The sequence below is a fragment of the Zeus faber genome, assembly GCF_960531495.2.
Source record: "Zeus faber genome assembly, chromosome: 8".
Lineage (NCBI taxonomy): Eukaryota > Metazoa > Chordata > Actinopteri > Zeiformes > Zeidae > Zeus > Zeus faber.
The window spans coordinates 8,253,956-8,279,374 of NC_137195.1; the positions used below are offsets into that span (position 1 = coordinate 8,253,956).

The window sequence follows — 25,419 nt, forward strand, 5'->3', positions numbered from 1 at the left end:
CTGGAGCTGGAGCTACCCTACTGGGAGCGCTGGCTCAGGCGATTTTTATTCACACTTGACTTTACGTGTTTTTTCTTTGTTGGCTTGTTTAACATTATTTGTTACCAGGGCCAGATGACATTTTTGATCAACCGAAACACCAGAAACTGAAATGCAGCCCACGCAGATACTCTTCGGGGGCAACTAAAGTTGGAATCAAGCATATGAAAAATAATAGTAACAATAACAATAACAATAATAATAATAATAATAATAATAATAATAATAATAATAATAATAACAAAAAATTCAACCTGCTCTCATGTCTCTGCAGAGTTTAACTTGTTTCATTTTATGAATATCAACCACTTGGAGACCTCCACCAAACTGCAACTGCATCCTTTTTGTCATTATTCCCTGAACCGTCCCTCGGGCCGGATCGGACCCCCTCAGGTCCCTCCCGGCACAACAAGGAACCGAAAGGCAGCGCGACGCCGGAGTGAGCGACGAGGGACGAAGAAAGAAGGAACAGTCTGACGATCACATCAACCAGAGCGAGGACCTGCAACCCAACGGTCAGTACGCGCTCACGGTCACGCTGCTTTTTATTGGACTCGCTTTTCGGTGAAGATGCTTTGCGGCTTAAATGGGAGCGGAAAACCGGTACAGCCGCCCGTTCCTGCTCGAGGTCCGGTGACAAAATGTTCTGTTGTTTTATCAAAACCCCTACGTTTTAAAGTGAGCGGCTTTTTTTTTCTTTTTCTTTAAATGTCTGTTGTTGTTGTTGTTGTTGTTGTTGTTGTTTGTTGTTGCGACTCGCCGTTTCTACTTCCGGGTTTAACGCGTGTTTTGTCCTTTCGACCAATCAGATGCTTCCATTGCTCGCCCTGCTGTTCGCCTGTCAACCGCTAGAGGGAGACACTTCGCCAATTAGCTGCTACAATGACAAAGGAAAGGCTGTGGATTGGTGATAAATACTTTTTAACCTTTTTTCTCATTTTATTTTACATTTTCAACTGAATTAGAGAGGAAAATAAATAATTACATCTCTTGGAAACCAATTGTTCTTAACAGCAAGCCGTGGGGAAAAGAATCCTAAATTATCTTTACCTTCATAGCAGGTTAATAATGTGGATTAATTCCATAGGTTAATGCATATGCATTGAACGACAATATTTTAAATCCCTCGACATAGCGTACAAAATCCGATTCATATGCCGTCTGTAATTAATTAACTGAGACCAAAATAACCTTGTATTTGGTCAAACACGACTTTTCTTTTTCTATTAGTCAGATGAGAATAGGCTGATTGGGCAGCCACTGACTATTTGTTTGGCTTGTGGTGACGCCGTGAAATGCAGTTTCAAATTAATTGAGGCTAAATCACAAGGAGGTTGATGAAGTATGTTGACTCGTGTACGCTAGACCGTGTATAGTATGTGGGCGCACGCAGCATGTTAACAATTAACTTAATTTCAGAGTTTCTCTCTCTGTCCCTCACTCGCCGTCTCGCTCCCAGGTTGTATCTCTACAAACTGCCCAAACACGACAAGCAGCAAGGAAAGCAAACCTTCTACAACGGAGAGAAGTACCTGCTGCTGGAGAAGGGCAGCGGAGGCTGGGCGGAGGGGAAGGGGACGGTGAACGACAGCGCCGCGGCCCTGGGGCGCACCGTCGGACAGCTGTATTCCCCGAAAAAGGTCTGGACGCGAGGGACGCCGCTGCCCTTTGCCGTAGAAGCAGGAAAGGGTGGGGTGGGGTGGGGGGGGACTTTTCTTAAATTGATCCAGCAGGATATCTGACCTGATCTCCGTTTCCGTATTTTTTAAACGCTTGCCTCTTCTCTTTTAAATACTTAAATGCTATGTTTGGAGTGACTTCCAATGACGGCTCCAACATTTTGTGTATGCAGTAGAATTTGCGATATTTATTTGAGGTAATCTGCATTTATTTTTATTTTTTTGTGTGTGTTAAGTTTTTTTTTTGTTTGTTTTTTTCCCTGAACCGAGCACTGAATTAGAAACTCTTCGGTGGTTCTTTTCCATGTTGTTTCAGTCTTTATTTATCCCATCAAAGTTTATTTATTATTATTTTTTTTTAATCAAAATGTGGAACTGGGTAATTTTTGCTATTTCACTTTCGTACTTCAATTGAATATGATATCAAGTTCAAGTTCAAGAGATTGTTTTTCACATACATATGCATACGGTTGTACATATATGCAAGTATTTTTAGAGCTTATAAACAGGGTTAATTTAGTCTTTGCAAAATATTATGATATATAAGCGATTTATGGACATGGTCTTGAGAGAGTTTTATATGTTTTTGACAGTGAAATATATCCATCTATATTATTTTTGTTCCAATTCTAGTGTACATGCCTCATACCCATTTCCTAACCTCTAGCCCCCTCATTGCCTCAGTTTCAGTTCTTAATAACTCAGTGTGTAAATATTTGTTCATGAATATTTTGTTAAATTCTTTGGCTTTGTTAAAATTTTGTAAAATCTTTGCTTGTATCGTGTTGCTTTTTTTGTCTTTCGTGCACCAACCTCACCCAGTCACTTGCCTAGTGGGTGCAAATATCCTTGGCAATTAAAATAATAATTGTGGTTATGATTCCGGTATACGAACACAAATTGATTGATCTCCAGGAAGACCGTGTGTGTGTGTGTGTGTGTGTGTGTGTGTGTGTGTGTGTGCGTGTGCGTGTGCGTGTGCGCGTGCGCGTGACCTTTATTGAGTGCGTTCACGTGTAGATAATTAATAGTAAGGTACATTAATTCTCGTACACTGACACAAAGGCGCTTTTCTTGTCAGAGAGAGGAGGTGGCGTACATCCTCTACAACGACCAGCCTCCAGCCAGGGAGTTTGGAGACGAACGATCGGTTCATGCTGGAGGCAGAGGGGGGCACACGAAAGGTGAGGACGCAAACAGAAAATCCCTTTTCACAACTTCTCTCGTAACAAGTTGCGTGGCTTACCAGTCGAACAAAGTGTGACGACCCTACCCTAACCCCTGTTACAGTACACGTGTATATACATTTAAACATCCAGTGTCATCATAGCGGGCCACAGAATCTTCTCTCCTTTCTCAGTGAGGGTCTTTGCCGAGGCGCGGCCGTGGAGGCCCAGAGCAGAGCACCAGCCCTCAGAACAAAGTCCGGCTTTTAATAAAGTTCATAATCCGGCTGGTAGAGATTGAGGCCGAGGCTCTGCCGCCACCCGGTGGCCGGACGTGGATTCGCAGTCAGACTCGTCAGAACACCCATCGCCCTCCTGTCTGTGTTTCTCAACGGCTTTGTATCCACTCTCGCCAGGCGTGGTTCTGCTGGATAAGACGCAGGGCTTCTGGCTGGTCCACAGCACCCCGGGGTTCCCCCCCGTCCGAGGAGCTGGAGAGTACCAGTACCCCAGCAGCGGGCTGCATAACGGGCAGAACTTCATCTGTGTTACCTACCCGCTGGAGCGCTTCCAGACCATAGGTGAGACTGGGGGTGGATCACCGGATCACCCCCACCCGCCTCCCCTCCTCTCTCTTATGAAGGCAGGACAGGCTGTGCGGAGGTCCCACCGCTCCAAGCCACATCGAGAGCGGCTGCATCGCTTTCCTTGCTCTACTTCAGGGCCGAAGTCTGAGATTTTAAAGCGAGATAAACGGCAATTGGCTGCTTTGTACCCTGATGGGAAATTTACCCTTTCTCACATGAAGAAAGGAGGTTGAAAATACTTTGCGCGGCGTAGGACTCTTTCCCGCGTCGGAGAAACGAGAAGTGAGATCAGAGGAAAAAGCGAAAGCTCCTGGAGCGGCGGGTTCATTTTAACTTTCATTTCCCCCGCACACGCCGAAGCGCTCTGTCAAATATTGACGGAACGTCGATTGCCGAGCCAAAACAATCTCCATAAACAGGTGTCATTACCGTTCGGCGGCAGGCCGGGCCGTTGGCGCTGTTGCCGCCGTTGCCATAGCGATGCCCGTGTTAATGTGATCAGACGGATGGATCAGATGTGTAACCATAGCGATACCAGCCCCTCTCATTGTTCTGCCGGCGCGATGCCTCCTCGCGGTCGTTGAAATCAGGATGTTTTTTTTTTTTTTGTTTTTTTTCCCTGCATAGGCGCGTATGTCTCGACACTCCGGGGCCATGGTTCTCAACGAGAGGTCTTGGGACCCTCCCCAGGGGTCCTTCAAGAGGTGCCGGGGGGTCCCCAGCAAAATGATTCATAGTCGAAATTCACCGTTATTTCATTTCACAAGATGTTACGAGACGGATCTATGTTGATATTTGATTGATTTATAATGTGCATGGTGTAAATTTTTTCCGATACGCAAATTTGCACGGAAAAGTTTCCATCTATACAATGTGGAATATGGCGCTTGACCTTGAGCCGTAATGTCGGTTTTTAAAGGAGAGTCAGAAAAAAATCTTCAGTCTAAATATGAATTGGAACTCATCAATGAAAACCAGGTATAAGCGTGACCAACTGATTCGTTGATTTCTTTTTCTTTTTTCAATTAGTAGCACCTCCAAATATTTTCTGATGTGTACCGAGTTTCCCCCCAACCCCTGAAGAGGTTCTCGGTCCGTTGATTAGTGCCGCGTTTCAGGTGAGCAGCTGCAAATCAACGACCCTCACGTGTACGACTGCGACGTCCCCCGGTCTCTGGCGTCCGTGGTGCCTGCGCTGGCGGCCGTTTGCAAGCGACCTCCACGGGCCAATCGGCCCCTTCCTCATGTCAAGCCTGCGACCAATCGCAGCGTGGCTCTCACCTCGCTCGGCGGCACCAACTTCATCAGCTTCGCTAAGGGAGGATCTTTCAACGACGGTGAGCGGAGAGAGGATTACACGCAAGTTATTTGACTAAACCATATATCGGATACTTTAAATTATTTTTATCAACTGTACGTATATTATATGTAGGGAAGCACTAATACTGATGCCGTATTTGATATTTGTCTGATAGCAGGTTATTGACTATCGTTGTACCGTATGACAATCATCAGATGTCCGGTATTATGTTGTCAGATATGAGAGGCGGAATCACAAGGAGCACGAGCTTAATGCAAATGCATTGAATGGCTGATATGAAATATGGGATTTCTAAACAAAATAATATTCCATATATCCGCTTTAAAGATAATCAACTAGAGTTTTTGAGACATGTGAGGAGAAAGACGGTTACACGTTATGTTCTACTGACCCCAAAGTCACCTCATAGTATATAACACACATAGTATGTAATCGACTGGACCATGACCGCGTCACTGGCCGTAAGAGTTTATTTGGTGCTTTGGGTACCTCCCTTTATTATATTACACACACTTTCACTATCTCAGTGTAGCAGCGTAATAGTCCAGTAATAGCAGGAAGCAAGGAGGTTAAAAAAGACTTCCCACTCTCTTTCTGTCTGCTGTGGACGGTGCACAGACCTGTACGCGTCCTGGGTGGCCCCGGCCCTGCAGTCCGACCTGCTGGTCCAGTTCTGGGTGCGCTCCACGGGCGTCCTCCCGTCCAACTGCTCCCGCCGGTGGAAGGTTCTGGACATCAAGCTCCTCAAGCCAGGGGACACGTTCACCTTCAAGGGCAGCAAGGACCACTCCAAGTGGGCCGTGAGCACCGCGGCTCCGGGCTCCGGGCCCGGTTTCGCGGGCGGAGGCTGGGTGTGTGTCGGGGACATTAACCGGAATCAGGCGGAGGAGAAGCGGGGAGGGGGCACGGTGTGCCAGCAGGACCCCGCGGTGTGGAAGGCCTACCGCAGCGCCGCCCTGCAGTGTGAGATGTGTGGAGGTGAGACGGCCCAGTGTTAGGCTCGGGGGGGCAGAGCGGTTAAAGGAATAGCTTGGCTTTTATACTCATACTCTTTTATACGTATACTCATACTCATAATGGAGTATGTAACTAGGTTTTATTCCTGCAGAAGTCCAGGTTTTTCCCCCCACACTGGATGCTCCGTCCCTCCAGCAGGAGTTGGGCGACAAATGCACCATCTGCGTTCAGTGCAGCTCCACAATTCAGGGAAAAGGAACGTGATGCCACAGCTGTCGGACTTATTAAAGTACAAAAAAAATGTTCTGTAAATTCTGTTTGCTGGCACTGCTTTAATCGTTGTGCCGCAGTGTTCCTGGTGTTATCCCCAAATGGGTGACGTGCCAAATTGTGACCCTACATTTTGTTGTGTTTTTACGACACATCTGCACAACGATTAGTGTACACAATAATAAAAGGACGATAGCTCGCCATAGGAAAATTAAGTAATTGAGGGAATTTACTGTATCTAAAAACAATCATTTTGACGGAAAAATTGTTGTCGAAAATCCGTTTAGTTGGTTTCTGTAAAATAATCGAGCAATTTTCTCAGAAGTGCAAAAGGAGTCGCCCTCAGCGTCACATGTCTGCAGGTCACCCGTTTGGGTGTGACACCAAATGGCTGTTCGGGGTTGATCAGGGGATGCTTATTTCTAGTTGTGAGAAATCAATTAAAAATGCACATTTAACTATTTAAAAAAAAACAAACAAACAAACAAAAAAAAACAATAATAAGAATGAATAATTATGTCAGGACTTACCTGCCGTTGACTGACTGAAGTAATAGCATTACAGAGGCACTTTAAACAGGCTGACTACTGCTTCATTGCACATTATGTTCTTAATCTTTTTTTTGGAATGACATTTGAATCAGTTGGTTGGTAGATATTCCGACATGAATCGGTTGCAGGGTTCTGCTTGGGAATGTGTTTAGGAACCACACAAAACCTCATTGCACACTCCACATTGCACCGACGTCTCTGCTTTTTTGTACATTTATACCACTTTCCTCAATCAGAATAAACAAGCATTATGTGAAACGAGATGACGTCGTTGATCCCGTTCAATTTCGCTCAAAGCGCTGCCAAAAAATACAACCACAGTTTCATACAAAAGTAAATTTATTACCACAAAAATAAGACATCCTGTGTGTAGTGCATAAATAGCTTTGTGAGACAACGCAGCAATGCAGATGTCACCCACATGTACTGTATACAATCAAATGCAGAGAAAGGTTAAAAAAAAAAAAAAAGCACCCAGGAGAGAAAGGCACTGAGACACAGTTGTGCAGCGTACACTGCCACGCCCGTCGTCATTGCCGACCACCCAGAATCCTCTCCCCGGGCCCCTGGGCCGCGCCGGGCGCCTCGGCCGCTCGACGCGGGCCTCACCGGCGCTGGGAAGCCGCGGCGTGGACCGGGGTGTCAACAGAATCCGTCGGTCGATATTCACTTTCCCGAAAACCCGGCCCCGGTTCCCCCCTGCGCTCGCATCACGGTCTTCGTTCCGAAGTCGGGTCCCGTTCGTTCCCGCGGGTCCCGGATTCCGGAGACTCCGCAGCAGATCGGCACGGAGGCTTTTTGTGTGGCGGGGTAATAAAAAAAAAAAAAAGGGCGCCGAGAGGGATAATCCGGCGGAGCGAGGGGCCTGTTCTGCATCCGAGATCCGGTGGAAGCCCAAACACGGTTGCGTTGTTGTTAAGAGGGAATGGGCCTAATACCCACAGTGGCTTATAATGACAGATATTAAGACCCCGGTTAAAGGAATGACCCGCCAGAGGAAAACACCATTTAAAACATCTCCAAACAGTGAAGACGAGCTCATAATGCGACGAGTGGTTCCCACTCGTAGACCTTCAGTCTGATGGGGGCGGCGCGGTGCCTTAGTATTCCTTGTTTCCTTTGTGTTTTTTTAGGGGGTTGGGTAAATTCTTTATTTGATTTAAAAAAAATTATATATATATATATATATTCTTTACCGCTTTTCAAATGCGGTGTGTAAGAACAACATAGATGAGAAAAGCCATTCGCTCTTAAAGTGCTCTGAACTCCTTTGATAAGTGTCGCCCTAAAAACATTCACCGCTTATAGTAAAGTTGTAGTTTCTAATCAACCCACGTTCTTCACGCGGTAAAGTTGATCCTCATGCATTTTCCACAATGAATGAACAAACCTTTCCCGGAGGTGTAAACACTGTCTCATCGTCATCATCATCATCATCATCATCATCATCATCATCATCATCACACAGACAAAATATATCAACCAAACATATATCATTAGCGTGAAGCCCATTAAACATGCTCCAGTGTTGAACCCGTATCTCTCTCACGTTCTGTCATTCATTAGGTTTTTCTTTTTCCACTTTGAGAAGAAATACAATTGGGAATTTCATCTTTTCTGGTGACGATCCTCTTCTACTTGGACGTGGCCTCAGGTCGTTACGGAATCGCAAACTGCGACGATCGCATTAAATGATTTAAACAAGAGCCTTCACGGGCGCTGATGCCTCTTACCGACTGCATTTCTTCTGGAATAAATTGCAGATACACGATTAAAAAAAAACAACAAAAAAAACCTTCTTGACTGGCGGGCGAGCTCCACATATCCTCAGGTGCGAAACCCCCACGGCCTTCAGGTTCTTCTGGTTCTTCCAGGTGTGGACCTCTAGCGTGAGAAGAGGGCGGAGGAAGGTGCACTCTGCCGCGGACGCCCCTGGCCGGCCTGGAAGGCGGCGTGTCACTGAGGCTCTGAAGGGGGCGCGGAGGCGTTCAGTTAGGAACGTGTCGGGACTCGGTGGAATGGCGGTGTTCCCTGAAGGCACGACGGGAGGTTTGAGATGTTTAGTGCCCCCTGTGGCTACAGCTGCTTGCTCTGTGTATAGCAATGAGGTAATATTATTTGCTGTACTTTATATAATTCGTAGAAAATATATGTTTTTGTTATTTCTCATGTTAGAACCTGGTGCGTTTGGGAGCATAATCATTTTCTACAATTATTACAGGGTTCTGTGGAATACTCGCTTCCGATTGGTCAGTAGCCGCAATCGGTTATTTCTGAATGAAGACCTCCGATTTGTTAAAAACGACCGTTGTCACGGGCAACCACTTCTCCTACATGCTCCAGCGAGTCGCACCACCTTGTGATGCGGTGGAATCACCGCCTGGCTGCTCATTGTCACCATCGATCTTTTTGCCACTGGTCTCATTCCCCTGTGTGGGTTGTATAGATGCATCGAAACAGAGTGGGTACGGACGTGTAAACAGGAAGAAAGACATCGTATGGTGGTGCCTTTTGGTTCAGCAGGAAGGATCTCCGGGGGAGGTTTTGCATTGCATCCATTCGAGAGGTCTTGACCGCGCCCTCGCCGCGCCATTGCAGACGACGGCCGACGTAAAACCTCAAAGTGTGCATGGGGGAATGTTTTTTTTTTTTTTTTTTTTCCTATTTCCAAACAGTGTTTTATAATATATTTCATGTCAAAATAGAGTCCTGACGAGTCTCCTCCCCTTGGCCTTGATTCGAGGGAACGTGGCGCTGGTCTCCGTGCTGATTGGCTGCGAGCCAAGCAGGGTGCTCACACCCTTCCTCCTCAACAGGAAGTCGACGCTCGACGACGTCATCGCGTAGAAGACGTTTCCGGTGGCAGGGAAGATGAGTTCTACAGTGGAGGAAATCATCTTATGTGAACAAATACACTATTATACCCTTAGCCTTGGAAGGCCAAAAGGTCGGAGGGTGATGCGGGCGCGGCCTTCCGACAATCTGGGCTAACGATCAACGCGCGTTACCTTTTCCCTCGGGCAGAAGTTGGATCAGCTCAAATCTGGACGCCTCCTTCGGGTCCTGATTGTGCTTTTCCAAGGCGGAGCTGATCACAGTGGGGGTCTTGTCATTGCTCGTCACCTGGGGGGGCAGACGCAGGACAGAACAGCTGACAACAGACGGTTTGATTCCTACTAATGAGGTTCCCGGGCACCGCCGCATCCCACGGGGGGCAAACGGATTCCGGTGCGGCATTTTTGGTAGAAAAAGCACGGAAGCCAAGAACATTTCCAGAACCTTTCCCGCCCGTCTCCCACAGCTGACTCCGTACCAGTATGCTTCGGTACAGGTTCCCGTCCTGCAGCTCCATCCGTATCCGGATGATTCTCATGTCCGGCCCGGACCCCTGCGTGTTGTAGGAGGGGTTGTTTCCGCAGGAGATGGATCTGCGGTGGGATTTGACCGGCGTCGACGGGGTCAACGAGGCGGGGGTGGAGTCATTGGTCGGAGGGGAGGTGTCGACATCCAGACAGGAGACGGAGGGGGATTTCATGTGCTGTGATATAATGGGAATAATAACAATAATAATAATAATAATAATGTGATAGAGGAATAATATAGGAATAACCATTCATTTGTCTCAGGATGATCACCAAGAACAGAGCTCCTCTGCAAATACCGTCGACAGATATAAATAAATAAGCCGTTTGCTGTGTTCACACTTTGCGTTTTTGTCAGTGGTGGAAGAAGTACTCAATTTAGAACTTAATTAACAGGTAATTAAAGGTACAAATACACTGACACTGATTTACTCTATCAAAAGTGAAGATATTTGTCACCTATTTACATATTGGCACAGAAATTGCGCCACGCACCATTTTTTTTTACTGTGGCCCCACCGCCAAACTTTTGGTGTCATTGGTGCCATTTTAAATTGTTCTTATTGTCAACATAGACGAGAAAAAGATGAAAAACCTACAACGTATTTCTCCTTCTAACAAGATCCAACGAGCCCGGGTATTGCTTGTATCTCGGAAGCCGTAGGACTCTTATTGTCAGAAAACTGTCTAAACGAGGCACAGATCCACACTGTGGATCTACAGCAACATAAACAGTATATAGTGGGAGCTTTAATTCTCCACAATTACCTTCGCAAATTTGGAGAGCAGTTGATTGACCGGGGACGGGAAGTCAAAAAGGCTGTCGCTGTCGCCGGCCAGGCTGGTCCGAGAGCTGCTCAAACTGTCAACACACCAGTGAAAAATAAAATAAAAATAAAAACAGCGGATTGATTTGAGGGCCGCGGGGGCGGGGATCGTCACTCACTCGGGGCACTTGGTGATGATCACGGTCGGGGTCAGACCGCGGGGGCTCGGCTCGCACGGCGCCTCGATTTCATTGGACAGTCTGTAGCTGAAATCAACAGTCAAACGGTCACGTCAGTCGGGGGGCGTGGGGTGCGCCATTGTGCATCGTAAGCCGCCGTCGTTGCACGGACGCCGCGGTCGCCGCTTACCTCTCCTCCTCCGCTAAGGTGGGCGCGCACTGGTACCAGCGCATGAAGGCCTCGTCCGCTGCGAAGACGCAGTTCTTGCAGGACGACTGCAGGAGGCGGATCTGAGCCAGGACCTCAAATTCCTGTTGAGAGGGAAACGTTTTGACTCCGGGGGAGGGTTTGGTTTCGAGACGCGGCAGAACCGGCTCTTTGTTCGTCCGCACCGTCCTCTCCTCGCCCTCTCCCCTGCCTTCCTCCCTGACTCACTGACTATGCTCCTATCTCCCCCTTTTGTTTTACTTCTTCACGGCGCCGTTCGAGGTGAGATGAACACCGCGCCGGTGCCCTGACAGCTTAACGCGGGATGCACACTTAAGAGGAGGCCAGAGCACCAGAGCAAAAGACGCAAGAGCCACGTCCGGAACACCGTCGGCAGAATGCTCAATAAGAGCTCGGCGGCGAAAGAAGCACAGACTCGGCAGCGAGAGGAGCCAGGAGCGGCGTGGCTTTACATAGAGATGAAACAAAAAAATGTCAAATCAAACTCAACGTCATTTACTGGCAGTACCCGCGTGTTTCCTCAAATAGTGACCGGGGTCTTTTTATTGGCCTCGACTGCCATGTGGGTGCTGCGCTCCTCAGAATAAATACATCCAAAATCAACTCGCATTATATTAGAGACACGCGGGAACGGCCGGGACAATCCATGGTCCTGATCCGAGGCGGAACGTCCCTGAGCTGAGTTTAAAAGCTTTGTTTCATACGAGTAGAAACTAACAAAAACAAATAGATCTGAAATAAAAACACAGGAAAACCGGCGCGGGAACCGGCACGGGACACACCCTGACTCAGATTCAGCCTCGTTTACCGTTTTTTATTTGAGGAGATGCGGTGTATATGTAAAACACGCTCCGAATGTTGCAAGCTCGAAGCGGAAGAAGGTGGAGGCTGACCCAGAAAGGGAGGTTGAGGTCCGTCGCCTGCCGTGACGTTTGGACCGATCGCGACGAGGGGAGCTCTCAGAGCGAGGAAAAGGCTGGAGACAAAGTTGGCCTCGGAGGGGGTGCTCGCGCTGAGAACACCGCCAGAATCGCGATAATCGCGATCACCGCGTCAATTTGTTCTGATCTCGTTCTGCTGAGCTCCTTCTACCGTTTTGCTCGTTGCTGAGATGTTTTCGTTTTGGAGCGGAACGGTTATCACCAAAAACCGAACGACGCGAAGACGAAATTCCACCCGACCGCCGCCTTGTTTTTTTAGCCCCTCGAAGGCGGCCGAGAGCGAGAAAAGCACCTACCCGCCTCCTCTTGTCAAAGTTGATGTAGCCGTTCTGCGAAAGGGAAGCACAGGACACGTTAAAACAACCCGAAGACCCCGAGCGGGGAGTGTGCGGCGAGCGTGGTGTACGTGCGGCGGCGGCGCTGCTCACATCCAGCCGGTCTTTGACGGCGGTGTCCAGCATGGTGAGGTCGGTGAGGAAGATGCCCAGATACGGCACCGTGCCCTGGGCGCTGGACTGGAGGCGGAAACAGAGCGTCAGGTTCTTATCGTATACGGTGCAGGCCAACACTCTTCTACATCAAAATCCACATTGTACGTGGGTGTAAAGTAATTATGCACGCGTGAGTGAGTGTGTGTGTGTGTGTGTGTGTGTGTGTGTGTGTGTGTGTGTGTGTGTGTGTGTGTGTGTGTGAGTGTGTGTAGGATAGAACGCCCCCTCGCTGCCGCTTCTTCCTAACTGTCTCAGGATTCACCGCACCGCTCCGACGACGGCCATCTGCCGATGATATCAGACCCTATCGGTGTTCACACGCTGCCAACTGTGTGACCTTAAAACGCCGAACTTTAAAGAGGTTCGGGTCGATCGGCCACACTTTCAGAGAAGTCGCCGGGTGTGTATTCGGTTTGTATGTGAATGTTTTCACCTGCAAGGATCTTACGATCATCGACAAACTCGGATGCTAATCGCGTATTTTGCATTACACACTTTATCCATACACACTTTATTCACATGCACTACTGCACATATCTGTATATACAAATAGCCTGTCCCATATACATAACTGTATTCCCTTCTATTTTGTACCCCCACTTTGTATTATCTTTTTAAGTCTTATTTCATTTTTATTTCATTTTATTTATGTTATTCTATTCACTAATTGCATTACATTTAAGGAATCAGTTAGTTGCTAGGTAGGATTTAGGTTAGCAATTATGTTCCGTTTAGTAATATGTGCATAACCTCCGGGTGCAGAGACATTTCACTGCATATACGTATGAAAGTTTGTTTATGTATGTGACGAAAAAACCTCTTGAATCTCTTGAATCTACCCCGGTGCAAAATAACCCAATGTCCCATCACTGACGTCCGCTGATGTCCGAACCCAACAACTAATTTCACCTGAAACGATGAGAGCATTAAATGGGTTTCCCAGTCACAGAAATAGAGGACACGCTCAAAGCTTGGGGACGGAAAACACGTGCGTGGACTGATGAGTGTTTTGGGAAATTCAAAAAAATGAGCATCAATGTAAATAAATGCAAATAAAAGTCTTTCTATGATGTAATGCACACGCTGTAATTACCCCGAGCCCCAACACGCGCCTCCTTCTAATGTGATGAAATGGGCAGTTCAGATGTTTCGCTCTCGACATATTCAACTTTTCCCACCACTTTAAAGCCTCTCTGGGACACCACTGTCTGGTTTTTGTTTTATCAACTGGTTTCACGCTAAGACGCCTCACGGAGGAGCGGCGTCAGCGTCAGCGGTGTTGGTGTTGGTGTTGGTGTAGTTTCTATGGCTTCCTTTAGGGGGAGCTATTTGTCGAACATTGTCCAATGTGGATGGTTGTGCCTCTAATTGTAAGGGAATGGCGAACTTATCCTTTATACCAGGGGTCCCAAACTACAGGGCCCGGGGCCCACATCCGCCCCGCGAGACAATATAATGCGGCCCGCTATGTGGTGATTATAAAAAAGGTATAAATCTGAACTGAATTTTTTTTTTCAAATCACAATGCTTCAGTAATCCACACAAATTTACGTAATGTTTTCAAAACATAAAACGGAATTAAACAGGCCACACCAGAGCTATTTCTAACAGGATTACGAGGAATTTCACTCATGTGCAGGAGAAACAGACCAAATCAAAAAAAGGCTGGTTTCCTCTTGAAATTCAACATGCCTAGAAGAAGACAACCTGACCAGTGGCCCCCGGGGTCCTTTGAGTTTGAGACCCCTGCTTCACACTTTAGGCCCATTTCTCTTCCCTGAACGCTCTCTGATGTGAGGTGTGACTCTGGCCTCGGAGCCGCTCTTACCCCAGTGAGACGCCTGTTGTTCAGTCTGTTGTCGTGGTTGGCGAACTTGGACGTGCCCTCCTGGAATGCACAGAGCACACATTAAATACGCAAAGAAACCCCAAACTACTCTCCTAAACATTTCGTTAAAGCGTGAGGAGCTCGTGAGCATCGTTTGTTTCCGTTTTTTTGTTTTTTTCTCTCGCAGCGCTCGGCGAGAGATTTGGGGGGAGCAAGTGAATCAAAGCCCATCACGAGGCGTCGATGTTTTTCCAACATCAAAGCATCGAGAGAAGCTTCCAAAATGAAAGCTCCGCCGCGCGTCTTGATGGATTCCTCTGGGGAAACTGGGTAAGTGCAACTAATGCAAAAGGTGTCGGTGCTTTAGCTGTGGCATTGTGAGGCACCCGCACACACACGCACACGCACATTCATACACAGACAAGCATCCACACACACACACACACACACACACACGCATTCACACATACACAAACGCATAAACACACTCATACATACACTAGCATACACACACACACACACACACACACACACACACACACACACTCGGTCACTACAACATACTGTACAGACTTCAAGCGCTTATAATCTTTAACCCAGAAATGTAATCCTGAATTTCAACCAGGGGTTATGGTCTTATCTGAATAAGATACAGTATATTATTGATTGATAGATTGCTTATTGCCTCTCACCTCAAATTTGTTCAGAAACAGATTTTGGTGGACTGATGAGGTGAATTCAGTGGAAGTTTACAAACTAAATTTAACGGAATCCAGAGTAAAGCTCAAATACCATTGGCTCACAGAACTGGGGGCCTCTCGAGGGTGGCTCCACCCACTTAAACAGAGCGTGATGAACAGGATGGATTTAGAGGCACGCTTAGAATGGCTCCAATGCATAACATGAGTGGTATTTCCAGCAAAGAACTTCAATAACATGATTTGGGGACTGCAGAGACCATTAACTTGTTGAAAAGGAGCGTAATATGTCCACTCTAAGCGACAAGTGCAAAGGAGGGGGACTCGCACTCTTCATCAGGTGGTGCAACCCAGGATGTGTCACCGTTAATTTGAAAACCTGCAGTGGGAACATGGAGCTGCTGGCGGTGAGTCATAGAACCATATCACAGGCCCGGGGAGTTCTCAAAACGCCACTGTTTGTTTGTGTGTACATCCCTCCACGGGCGCAGGCGGAGACGGCGCGTGACGCCATCCACTCCACAACAACTGCAAACACCTTCACCGTGATGTCAAGCATTGCGTGACGCATTGGCACCCTCTTAATTAGGGGTCTGGCGAGTGGCAAAGGGTCCTAAAATCAGAACGTGCGTTAATGCGTCGAAAAGAACGAGTGCCGTTGAAACGAATTTGCGTTAACGCGTTACTATGGCATTGACTTTGAAAGCCCTACTAAATATTTTATCTTGTCTGACTTACCCCCTTCAGAAGTTCCCTGCTTTGCGAGTAGTTATCCTTCTCTGAGAATATGTCCGACAGTTCCTCGTACCGCCTCACTGCGTCCCTGTGGGCGGTCACGTGACAAAAACAACGACACGGTTGTTGACAGCGTGTTGACAGCGTGTTCACAGAGTGTTTACAGAGTGTTTACAGAGTGTTTACAGAGTGTTGACAGTGTGTTGACAGCGTGTTGACAGCGTGTTTACAGTGTGTTGACAGCGTGTTGACAGCGTGTTTACAGAGTGTTTACAGAGTGTTGACAGTGTGTTGACAGCGTGTTGACAGCGTGTTTACAGTGTGTTGACAGCGTGTTGACAGCGTGTTTACAGAGTGTTTACAGAGTGTTGACAGTGTGTTGACAGTGTGTTTTACAGTGTGTTTATGGCATGTTTACGGCATGTTGACGGCTTGTTTACAGAGTGTTTACAGAGTGTTGACAGTGTGTTTACAGCTTGTTGACAGTGTGTTTACAGTGTGTTTATAGCATGTTTACGTCATGTTGACGGCTTGTTTACAGAGTGTTTACAGAGTGTTTACAGAGTGTTGACAGTGTGTTGACAGTGTGTTTACAGTGTGTTTATAGCATGTTTACGGCATGTTGACGGCTTGTTTACAGAGTGTTTACAGAGTGTTGACAGTGTGTTTACAGCTTGTTGACAGTGTGTTTACAGTGTGTTTATAGCATGTTTACGTCATGTTGACGGCTTGTTTACAGAGTGTTTACAGAGTGTTTACAGAGTGTTGACAGTGTGTTGACAGTGTGTTTACAGTGTGTTTATAGCATGTTTACGTCATGTTGACGGCTTGTTTACAGAGTGTTTACAGAGTGTTTACAGAGTGTTTACAGAGTGTTGACAGTGTGTTTACAGTGTGTTTACAGTGTTTATAGCATGTTTATGTCATGTTGACGGCTTGTTTACAGAGTGTTTACAGAGTGTTGACATTGTGTTTACAGTGTGTTTACACCGTGTTGACAGCTTGTTGACAGTGTGTTAACAGTGTGTTTATAGCATGCACAAAAGCTGCTAACAAAATGAATCTTGTTACGCAGGCTAAGCGATAGCGTTGGGAATTCTTTGAGCATCAAAATGTTTTTTTTTTGTGAAGGCGTCACAAGCATGTTAACACATTGAATAAGTCATTAAAGCCAATACATGTCGGCGTTTCACTCCACATCAAAGAAAAAAGTAATAAAGACATAAAGAACATGGACAATAAAAACAGACTGACATCCTAAAAGCATTTTTTCTAGGGAATTTGATGGGGAAGGGAGAAATGTCTTCTTATTTTTTTTATTAAAATTGTTCTCAAGGGGAAATGGAAGTTGAAAACACAGTTGTAAGTCATTTTTATTTTCTCGCTAGAAATTGCATATTATTTTTACATTACAATGAGAAAGAAGGTTGTTCACTTTTGAATATCGTGGCCTTTGTAAAATAATGGCAGAAGTCATTTTTTGACGAAAGTGATTTTTTGGCCAAAATCATCTCCTCGTGATGTTGGCCACTTCTGGTATAATTGCCTACCTCCTCAGTATGTCAATAATCAATAATTATATTATTATATAATAATTATTTTTTATTATTATCATTATTGTTCATATTATTTATTGTTTTTTTATACACCTTTTATAAACATTTTTCCAAATGTTTATTTTCTTGTGCATATGATATTTCCTTTGGGATAAAGCTTCATTACATCTTATCTTATTTGATCCAAAATCAATCTACCAACGGAGTAAATAAAATAAAATAAAAATTGGTTATATTGGGGAAAATTTTATTTTATTTTTATTATTATTTATCTATTATTTTCCTAAAAAAAATTCTGTTAAGGTTTTTTTTATGCCAAATTGTCTGTAAAGAAACACACTAATCCTCACCATAACACATTTCTTGTACATCTAAATGTATGTGTTGGCGAAATGAACTAATTCTGATTCTGATCTCATCGTTAGTTGTCTGAATATTTCCCTTGGAATTAATAGTACAAAAAACATCTGTAAAAATGTAAATGACATGATGTACACAGATCAGCAACAACATTAAAACCAGTGACAGGTGAAGTGAAAAAATATTGATCATCTGGTTCCAGTGGCACCTGTCAAAGAGTGGGGTATATCAGGCAGCAAGTGAACAGTCAGTTATTGAAGTTGATGTGTTGGAAGCAAGAAAAATTGGCAAGTGTAAGGATCTGAGCTACTTTGACAAGGACCACATTGTGATGGCTAGACAACTGGTTCAGAGCATCTCCAAAACGACAGGTCTTGTGGAGTGTTCCAAAAGTGGTCCAAGGAAGGATAACCGGAGAACTGGTAACAAGGTCATAGGCGCCCAAAGCTCACTGATGCACATAGGGAGCCTGTTAGTCAGTCCTGTCCGATCCCACAGAGGAGCTACTTTCGCACAAATTGGTGAAAAAGTGAATGGTGCGATGATAGAAAGGTGTCAGAACACACAGTGCATCACAGCTTCCTGCCTATAGGGCTGTGTAGCCACAGACACAGCCACAGAGTGCCCATGCTGACCCTTGTCCACCTCTGAAAGCACCAACAATGGGCACATGAGCATCAGAACTGAACCATGGAGCAATGGAAGATGGTAGCCTGGTCTGATGAATCACGTTTTCTTCTACATCATGTGGATGGGCGGGGTTAGGGTCTGATCCGATGGAGCATCTGTGGGATGTGCTGGAACAACGAGACCGATCCATGGGGGCCCCAACTCACAACTTCCAGGACTTAAAGGATCCGCCCTTCAGAGGTCTTGTGGAGTCAACGCCTCCACAGGTCAGAGCTGTTTTGACAGAACGAGGGGGAGCTACACAATATAAGTGGTTATTAGTGGTGGTTTTAATGTTGTGGCTGGTCGGTGTATGTCAAAACTTTAGACAGACGACTCCCTGCACAAAGAGATGCGAGCCTCGTCTTGTTATTCTTGTTTCAAAGATGGCGCCTGACTTTCTTTGATAAAACTGCCTTCACCTGTCTGTCTCCTGCCACGTTCTGCGCAGGCGGTGGATGGGGTTACTCTGCAGGGCCGACACGATGGCATACAGGGAGGAGAAGTTCTTCCTAGCTCGGCACTCCTGCCGAAAAAACACACAGGGACACACACCCACCCCTGAGATGAACAGCCGCTGACTTGAGTGGACACACACACACACACACACACACACACACACACCTACACACTTACATGCAAACCCAGATGAAGTCACAACCTATACACGTACATACATCTTTCCATAGATGCATGCACATACATAAACATATCCATGCATGCACAAATTAAAAACCACAAACACACACACACAGAGACCTGCATACAGACACATGTACGTGCAAACACACACACACACACACACACACACACACGCACACGCACACGCACACACACACACACACACACACACACACACACACACACAGCCAACACAGGCTGTTATTGAGAACCCCCTGCAGTGATGGGTCCAAGGGGCATTGAGTTACGATTTCTGTCTGAAATGCTGAATAATGTATACTCGAAAAGTGGTTCGCCCCATATCAAGCTGGGGATGCGCTGAGGACTGTGCTTTGGCAGCAAACCATTGAGTGAAATGCAAGCAAAAAAGAGAGAGGGAGGGTGTGAGAGAGAGAGAGAGAGAGTGAGAGAGAGAGAGAGAGAGAGAGAGAGCTAGAGAGAGAGAGAATGTGTGTGTGTGTGTGTGTGTGTGTGTGTGTGTGCCAGTAGGTTCTGTACGTGCAACGAGTTCTAGACTAAGTCACTCTGAAAATTGTACATTAAGAAATATTCTCATTTAGAACATAACATCCAGTTAAAGGGAAAGTTTAAGTAGAATTACAGGGGATGGTAGCTCAGGAGGTAGAGCTGGTGGTCTAGTGATCTAAAGGTCGCTGGTTGGATCCCAGGCTCCTCCTGCTAGCATGCTGTAGTGTCCTTGAGCAAGACACTTAACCCCTAATTGCTCCTGATGGCTGCGTCCGTCAGTGTTTGAACAATTGTAAGTCGCTTTGGATAAAAGCGTCTGCTAAATGACTAAAATGTAAATGTAAATGTAAGAATTATTTTTCAAATATTCGACTTTAAAATTGCTTTTTTTTTTTTTTTTTTTTTTAGCACACATTAACATTCAGTCGAAATACTGTTTAATGTAGCACCGGACGGCCATTTCAAAAGAACAACCTCTTCAGAGTGTCAAGGGATATCTTGCGATAATGAATGGCTGGCCGCACATTATGCTTCACTCATAGCTCCCTCCCTCCCTCTTCCTCCCATATTTGTAATTGCAACCTTTGACCCTTTTCACCCTTTGTGACCTTGCGAGCCACTGACCTCCGCCACGCCGATCCACTTCTCCAGGAGCCGCGCCCTCTGCTGGCTCCTCAGGTGCGTGGGGCGGAGGCAGGAGGCCAGAACCACGTTGGCCAGTTTGTTGAACTGCCGCACGGTGGCCCGGACCGACCAGCACATGCCCTCCCTGCCCTTCTTATCCCTCTGCGACCACAGCGAGCCCAGGCAGTGGTACGGGACCAGGCGGACAAACAGCTCCTGCCAGGGCAAAAAGAAAAAAGGGCCCATTTATACGTATCATTTTTTTAAGTGCAATGCACGTTCACGCTGTGCACAGTTAAAAACTGTTCAGATCCAAATCCAATTCACCGTTTCTATTTTGGTGACCTGCTCAGCGATGAGCCCCGCTGGGAAGCCCAGGATGTTGGTGGGGTAAAAACCGGTGGGGTCCGAGGGAGGTTCTGAAGGCGGGGACTGAGCTGCAGGGAAACGTGAAAACATATGACAAATACGATTTAACCAGGAATGCACAGTTAAGCGCAGATAAGCTTTAAAGTCCCACATTTAAAGTCCAAGTCACTGAGCAGCTGCTCAGCGGCTTGAGCACAGCACGGTCCCGTTTTCTTACACACATCTCGAAAACAAAAGATTTGCCACCTTTTTGAAATATGAAAAGTGGTCAAAATGACTTATATATCATCTTGATTTATATGATTTAAATTGATTATTTTGTTTAGTATTACTGGTGGGGGAGTTGGAGAGCAGGGCCTTCTCGCTGAGCTCCTCGGCGACCTGCAGGAGGCGAGCCCGCAGGTCGGCCTCGGAGCCGCAGTCCTGGGGCAGCAGGGGGGCCAGGCGCAGCAGGCGGGACGGCTCCCCCAGCGTCCTAAAGTCCTCCGGGAACTCAAACAGCCAGGTGCTGAACACCGTGCACACCGCTCTGTTGGGAAAAAGGTAGAAATAGGTATAAAATATTGTGGTATTTTTCCTTTTTCTTTTGTGCCTGTTCTTTATTCGTGATGATCATTTATGGGCCGGACATTAACTTAGTTGCCAAATTTTTATAACTGAGTAACATTGATGCTATATAATTGTAACCATATTTCAGTATTAATAGAGTGATATCAAGAAATGGGAAACTTATTCATTAACATAAATCTATTAATTAAAAGCCCTATTCATATAAACACTTTGCATATGAAAGGTACTATATAAATAAAAGTTTAAATAAATTTTATATTAATAAAAGCTTCTTCTTCTTCTTCTTCTTCTTCTTATTATTATTATTATTATTATTATTATTATTATTTTTATTAACATTATTAACAAATGTCCCTGAAACTGAAGTCAATGCATTTTGAATGCGTAAGGATATACTAGTAAAGTTGTGCTCCCACACACACACGCACACACACACACACACACACACACACACACACACACACACGCACACGCACACGCACACGCACACGCACACACACACACACACACACACTCACACACACCCACAGACACACAAGCGCACTCACACACACACACACAGTACTAACAGACAATGCCTAAACACACACAGGCAAACACACCCTGGATAAACAGCATTTATTCATTGTGCATAACAAACACATGCTCACTTTCATGGGCACACGTACACACTCCCCCAAAAATGCACATTAAATCAAAAGTTGTCGGGAATCAAAAAAGCTGCGGGTACTTGTTGAACGCCTGCCTGGTGCCGCTCCGTGCGCCGTCCCCTGGCGGGTGCTCCAATCTGCAGCGGAGAGGAGGAAAAGAAAAGGGGAGCAGACGGTTCTGACTTCAGGAAGCGAAACGGGAAACGCTGAGTTGAAAGTTGAACTCCACTTCAAACAGACCCAACTGCCGTGTCATAAATAGTGTTTCCTGTTTAGTCATCGCTCCACTTAGCGCGTGGTTCTTTACTAAGTAGCTGTTCTATAAAGTTGTTGCACTGGGAGTTGCTGGTATTTTTTTCCGAGTCGGATAGATTCACATTGATGTGCTTATTTTAAAAAAGGCTTTAAAAACTGCAAAACTTTGCAGACAGACTCTCGAATGCAGCTCCTCCACTTCGGCCTAAAGTGCAGAAGGCCAATCATTACAGCACGGGGCTTTTAATAGCCCTTAAAAGAGTCCTCAAACTCTGGCGTAAAACACAAGTTCCAGGGGGGCAGCCGGAGTGTGTCCAGCAGGTGCTTCCCGAAAAGAAAGGCTGAATTACAATTAGAATAACAATTACAAGAGTCAACATCGTCTGAAAGCACTTTTAAAAAAAAGCGACCAGTTCACTGTTAAAATGCCGTCATTTTAAAATACACTCATTTTAGCACCTTTCGGAGCTGATTGAGTTAAATGAGAAAATAAGTGACAAACGCGAGAAAACCTCTACTGACGTGACCGTTTATTTAGAATAAACAAAAGAAAAATTTGCATCATAGTCTTCCAAGCAAACAGAAATAGACCGACAAGCTTTTATTTTTTTTCCTCTGTGAATACAGTTAAGCGCGCGCTCTCTCTCCGAACCACATGCGACGGGAAATCCTCGGGACCGGGCGGTTAATGCCTCCTGTGAGGCCGTGCGTTTTGCGAGACGGATGAGAGCCGAGCTACCCTGAACTGCAGCTCCCAGATAAGGCACATCGGTCTCTGAGCTCCGACGTAACGTTCGCTATCGTTTGCGCGGCGTCGCCTCTTATCTACGCGCGGCTCTCTGTCATTTGGTATTCATCCCATTTCAGCCGCGTGTGTCTTTTAAACTGCCTGATAAGTAATAACAGAGCACGGCGGAATAACAGGACCCACGGCACTAGAATGTACTGGAATGAAGTAGAGTTGAATAGCACAGAACGGAATTAGATAGAATACAATGATTCCAAATACAATAGTATATCATAGAATAGAAAATAATAGAATTAAATATAAGAAAATAGATTAAAAAATAATACAATACACCATAATAGAATACAGTAGATCGCAATATAATTGTATAGAATAGAACATATTGAAAACAATCGTATCAACTAGAAAGGGAATGGAAGGACTTGGAATAGAAATCAATAGAAAAAATCTGACCACAATAGAATACAACAGAATATAATAGAGAAGAATAGGATAGAAATCAATAGATTAGAATATAATAGAAAATATATGAATACAATAAAATAGAATATAATTAGATAGAATACGGTGGATTAGAATAGAATAGTATAGAATGAAATATATAATAATACAATACAATAGAAAACAGCATAAAATAAAATTAGATAGTTGAATAAAAAATTGATCAGAAAATTATAAAATACAACATAATAAAATAGATCACAACTGAATAGATAGGAAAGAATAAAATAGAATAGACTAGAAAGGGAATGGATGAGAAAGAAAACAATAGAATAGATCAGAACAGAATAGAGAAGAATAGAACATGGCAGACAGAACAGAAAATAATGGAATAGAATAGAAAAAAAAAAAAAACAGGATATAATTGAATAGAACAATGGGATGGAATAGAAGAGCGGTACCTGTTGATGAGGACGTCCAGCACTCGCTTGGTGGAGGTGAAGGAGCGGTAGGTGGAGAGGAAGATGGTGATGAAGGACGAGTCGCCCATGGAGAAGGAGTGGAGGAGGTGGAGCACCAGCTTCTCCTCCGTCCCCGCTTTCACACACTGGCAACGAGAGAACGCCGGCTGGAGAGAGGAGAGCGGGAGGGCGGGAGAGACTCTTTACAAGCTCCGTAAATCGATCGAGCGATCGATCAAACGATCGATCGATTAATCGATCAATGGATATAACTGTGACTCATATCACACACAGTGTCAGACAGCGTCGGAAAAAGTACTCAGACCTTTTACCTGAGTAAAAATACAAATACCCTGACACAAAATGCAAAAGTATTGACATTTCTACTTAAGTCAAAGTATAAGCTCTTAAATGTACTTTAAATATTAAAAGTATAAGTACTTTTCATATGCAGTGCCCTGAGGAAACAGAGCCTATAACATGTAATTGTAAATGTAATTTAGAAGGACATGAAGCTCATGAACCATTGGTGAGGGATCCTACACCAGCACTTTGATAGGTACACTCCCTGATTTTGTATACTTGATATCCAATATATCTGCCTTGAAACTTAGTGGAGTATTTCGACAAAGTGCTTGTACTTCAGCCGCGTGGAAGTCATCCTCACCGCTAAACTGTTGGGGGCAGCGTTCCTCTGTTTCACCACCACGGTGTAGACGATGCCATCTGCCTCCTCCTCCACCACAGTGGACTGAACGAGACAGGGACAGGGGGTGAGACACCAGCAGGACTTCAAGTATCAAATCTACTGTTTTATGTGAAACAAAACAAAACAAAAAAAAACAACCTGCACCGTTTCATCTACTTCGTCTCTCCCGATTCCAAGGGCTAAACCAGACCCCCGGCACTAACTTTCGGAAGTGGTTGCCGAGTTGGCAACCATGCATCAGCTTTTGGTTGCCAAAGCTGACAAAATGGTCGTGGGATTTGAATCATCTTATGATTTTGCAATAATAATCACATATAAGTATAACGCATATTTAAATATCAAAGTGGGAATCTCGAAGATTTCCATTTTGTTGATTCTGGCGGCACCTATGGCCAAAAGCAGTAATTGCAGGTGTGGTTTTGAACCTCACTTCTCAGAGATCTAAACAGTGTCGCCTGTGTGACGTCAGTCAGTCGGTGGTTGTCACCTGGGCCACACATGGATGGACACATGAATTTGAATGCATGGCGGGAAAGTGACCACAGTGCAAATGCAAGGGCTTTCCTCAGTGGCTAGAGGCTCCATCACCTTTGTGTGACTTCATTGGGCGACAGTGACTTAACAGACATTTACTTAAATGAAATCTGGCACTTTAATAGAGTGATCATCAATATCTTGGCCGAATTCTAACTTGTTTTAGGGGTTTCTGTACAATTTGAATGTATGTTAAAGTATGTAAAAAAAAAAAGAGATTTGGGACATTTCACCCGAGGCAACCAGAGCCTTGTAAACCCAGGAGCATTACCCTAAATGTATTGAGCAGAAGGACACTCTCATTAGTTTGGGTTTTACTAGAAATAGAATAGTTACAGAGATATAATCCATTAACTGAAGGGCTGTGATATAAAAAGCAGTCGTGTGCGGCTGCTTTGCATGAATTTCTGTCTTGGCTTCTAAATTTGCACTTGGGTGAAACCCTTGAGGCCAGTCTCCTATTTTGCGGCCGTCGTTGACATTATATCTGTTGCCGGTGTCTGTTTAGTGCTTCAAGTTGAGTT

The 25,419-nt window shown here is 45.4% G+C and overlaps 2 protein-coding genes across 2 annotated transcripts in view; one reads left to right on the forward strand and one right to left on the reverse strand.

Annotated features, from left to right (window-relative positions):
* The first annotated feature begins 451 nt into the window (after positions 1 to 451).
* Positions 452 to 7,058, forward strand: dnase2 (deoxyribonuclease II, lysosomal). The gene is made up of 7 exons (XM_080005534.1): positions 452 to 554; positions 849 to 946; positions 1,499 to 1,679; positions 2,800 to 2,902; positions 3,301 to 3,465; positions 4,590 to 4,808; positions 5,411 to 7,058. Exons 2-7 carry the CDS (start codon positions 849 to 851, stop codon positions 5,788 to 5,790), a joined length of 1,146 nt encoding a protein of 381 aa, XP_079861660.1. The 5' UTR covers positions 452 to 554; the 3' UTR covers positions 5,791 to 7,058.
* rgl2 (ral guanine nucleotide dissociation stimulator-like 2) overlaps positions 6,892 to 25,419 on the reverse strand; it is a 32,126-nt gene continuing 13,598 nt past the window's right edge. The window contains exons 4-20 of the mRNA XM_080005536.1: positions 24,320 to 24,403; positions 23,653 to 23,819; positions 21,828 to 21,884; positions 20,860 to 21,056; positions 20,486 to 20,595; positions 20,159 to 20,374; positions 18,808 to 18,911; positions 15,804 to 15,888; positions 14,368 to 14,427; positions 12,477 to 12,563; positions 12,345 to 12,377; positions 11,069 to 11,190; positions 10,879 to 10,965; positions 10,701 to 10,794; positions 9,884 to 10,108; positions 9,579 to 9,693; positions 6,892 to 9,448 (exon numbers count right to left, since the gene is read on the reverse strand). Coding sequence (XP_079861662.1) covers positions 9,267 to 9,448; positions 9,579 to 9,693; positions 9,884 to 10,108; positions 10,701 to 10,794; positions 10,879 to 10,965; positions 11,069 to 11,190; positions 12,345 to 12,377; positions 12,477 to 12,563; positions 14,368 to 14,427; positions 15,804 to 15,888; positions 18,808 to 18,911; positions 20,159 to 20,374; positions 20,486 to 20,595; positions 20,860 to 21,056; positions 21,828 to 21,884; positions 23,653 to 23,819; positions 24,320 to 24,403 — 2,025 coding nt within the window. The 3' untranslated portion in view covers positions 6,892 to 9,266. The remainder of the gene's footprint in view (positions 9,449 to 9,578; positions 9,694 to 9,883; positions 10,109 to 10,700; positions 10,795 to 10,878; positions 10,966 to 11,068; positions 11,191 to 12,344; positions 12,378 to 12,476; positions 12,564 to 14,367; positions 14,428 to 15,803; positions 15,889 to 18,807; positions 18,912 to 20,158; positions 20,375 to 20,485; positions 20,596 to 20,859; positions 21,057 to 21,827; positions 21,885 to 23,652; positions 23,820 to 24,319; positions 24,404 to 25,419) is intronic.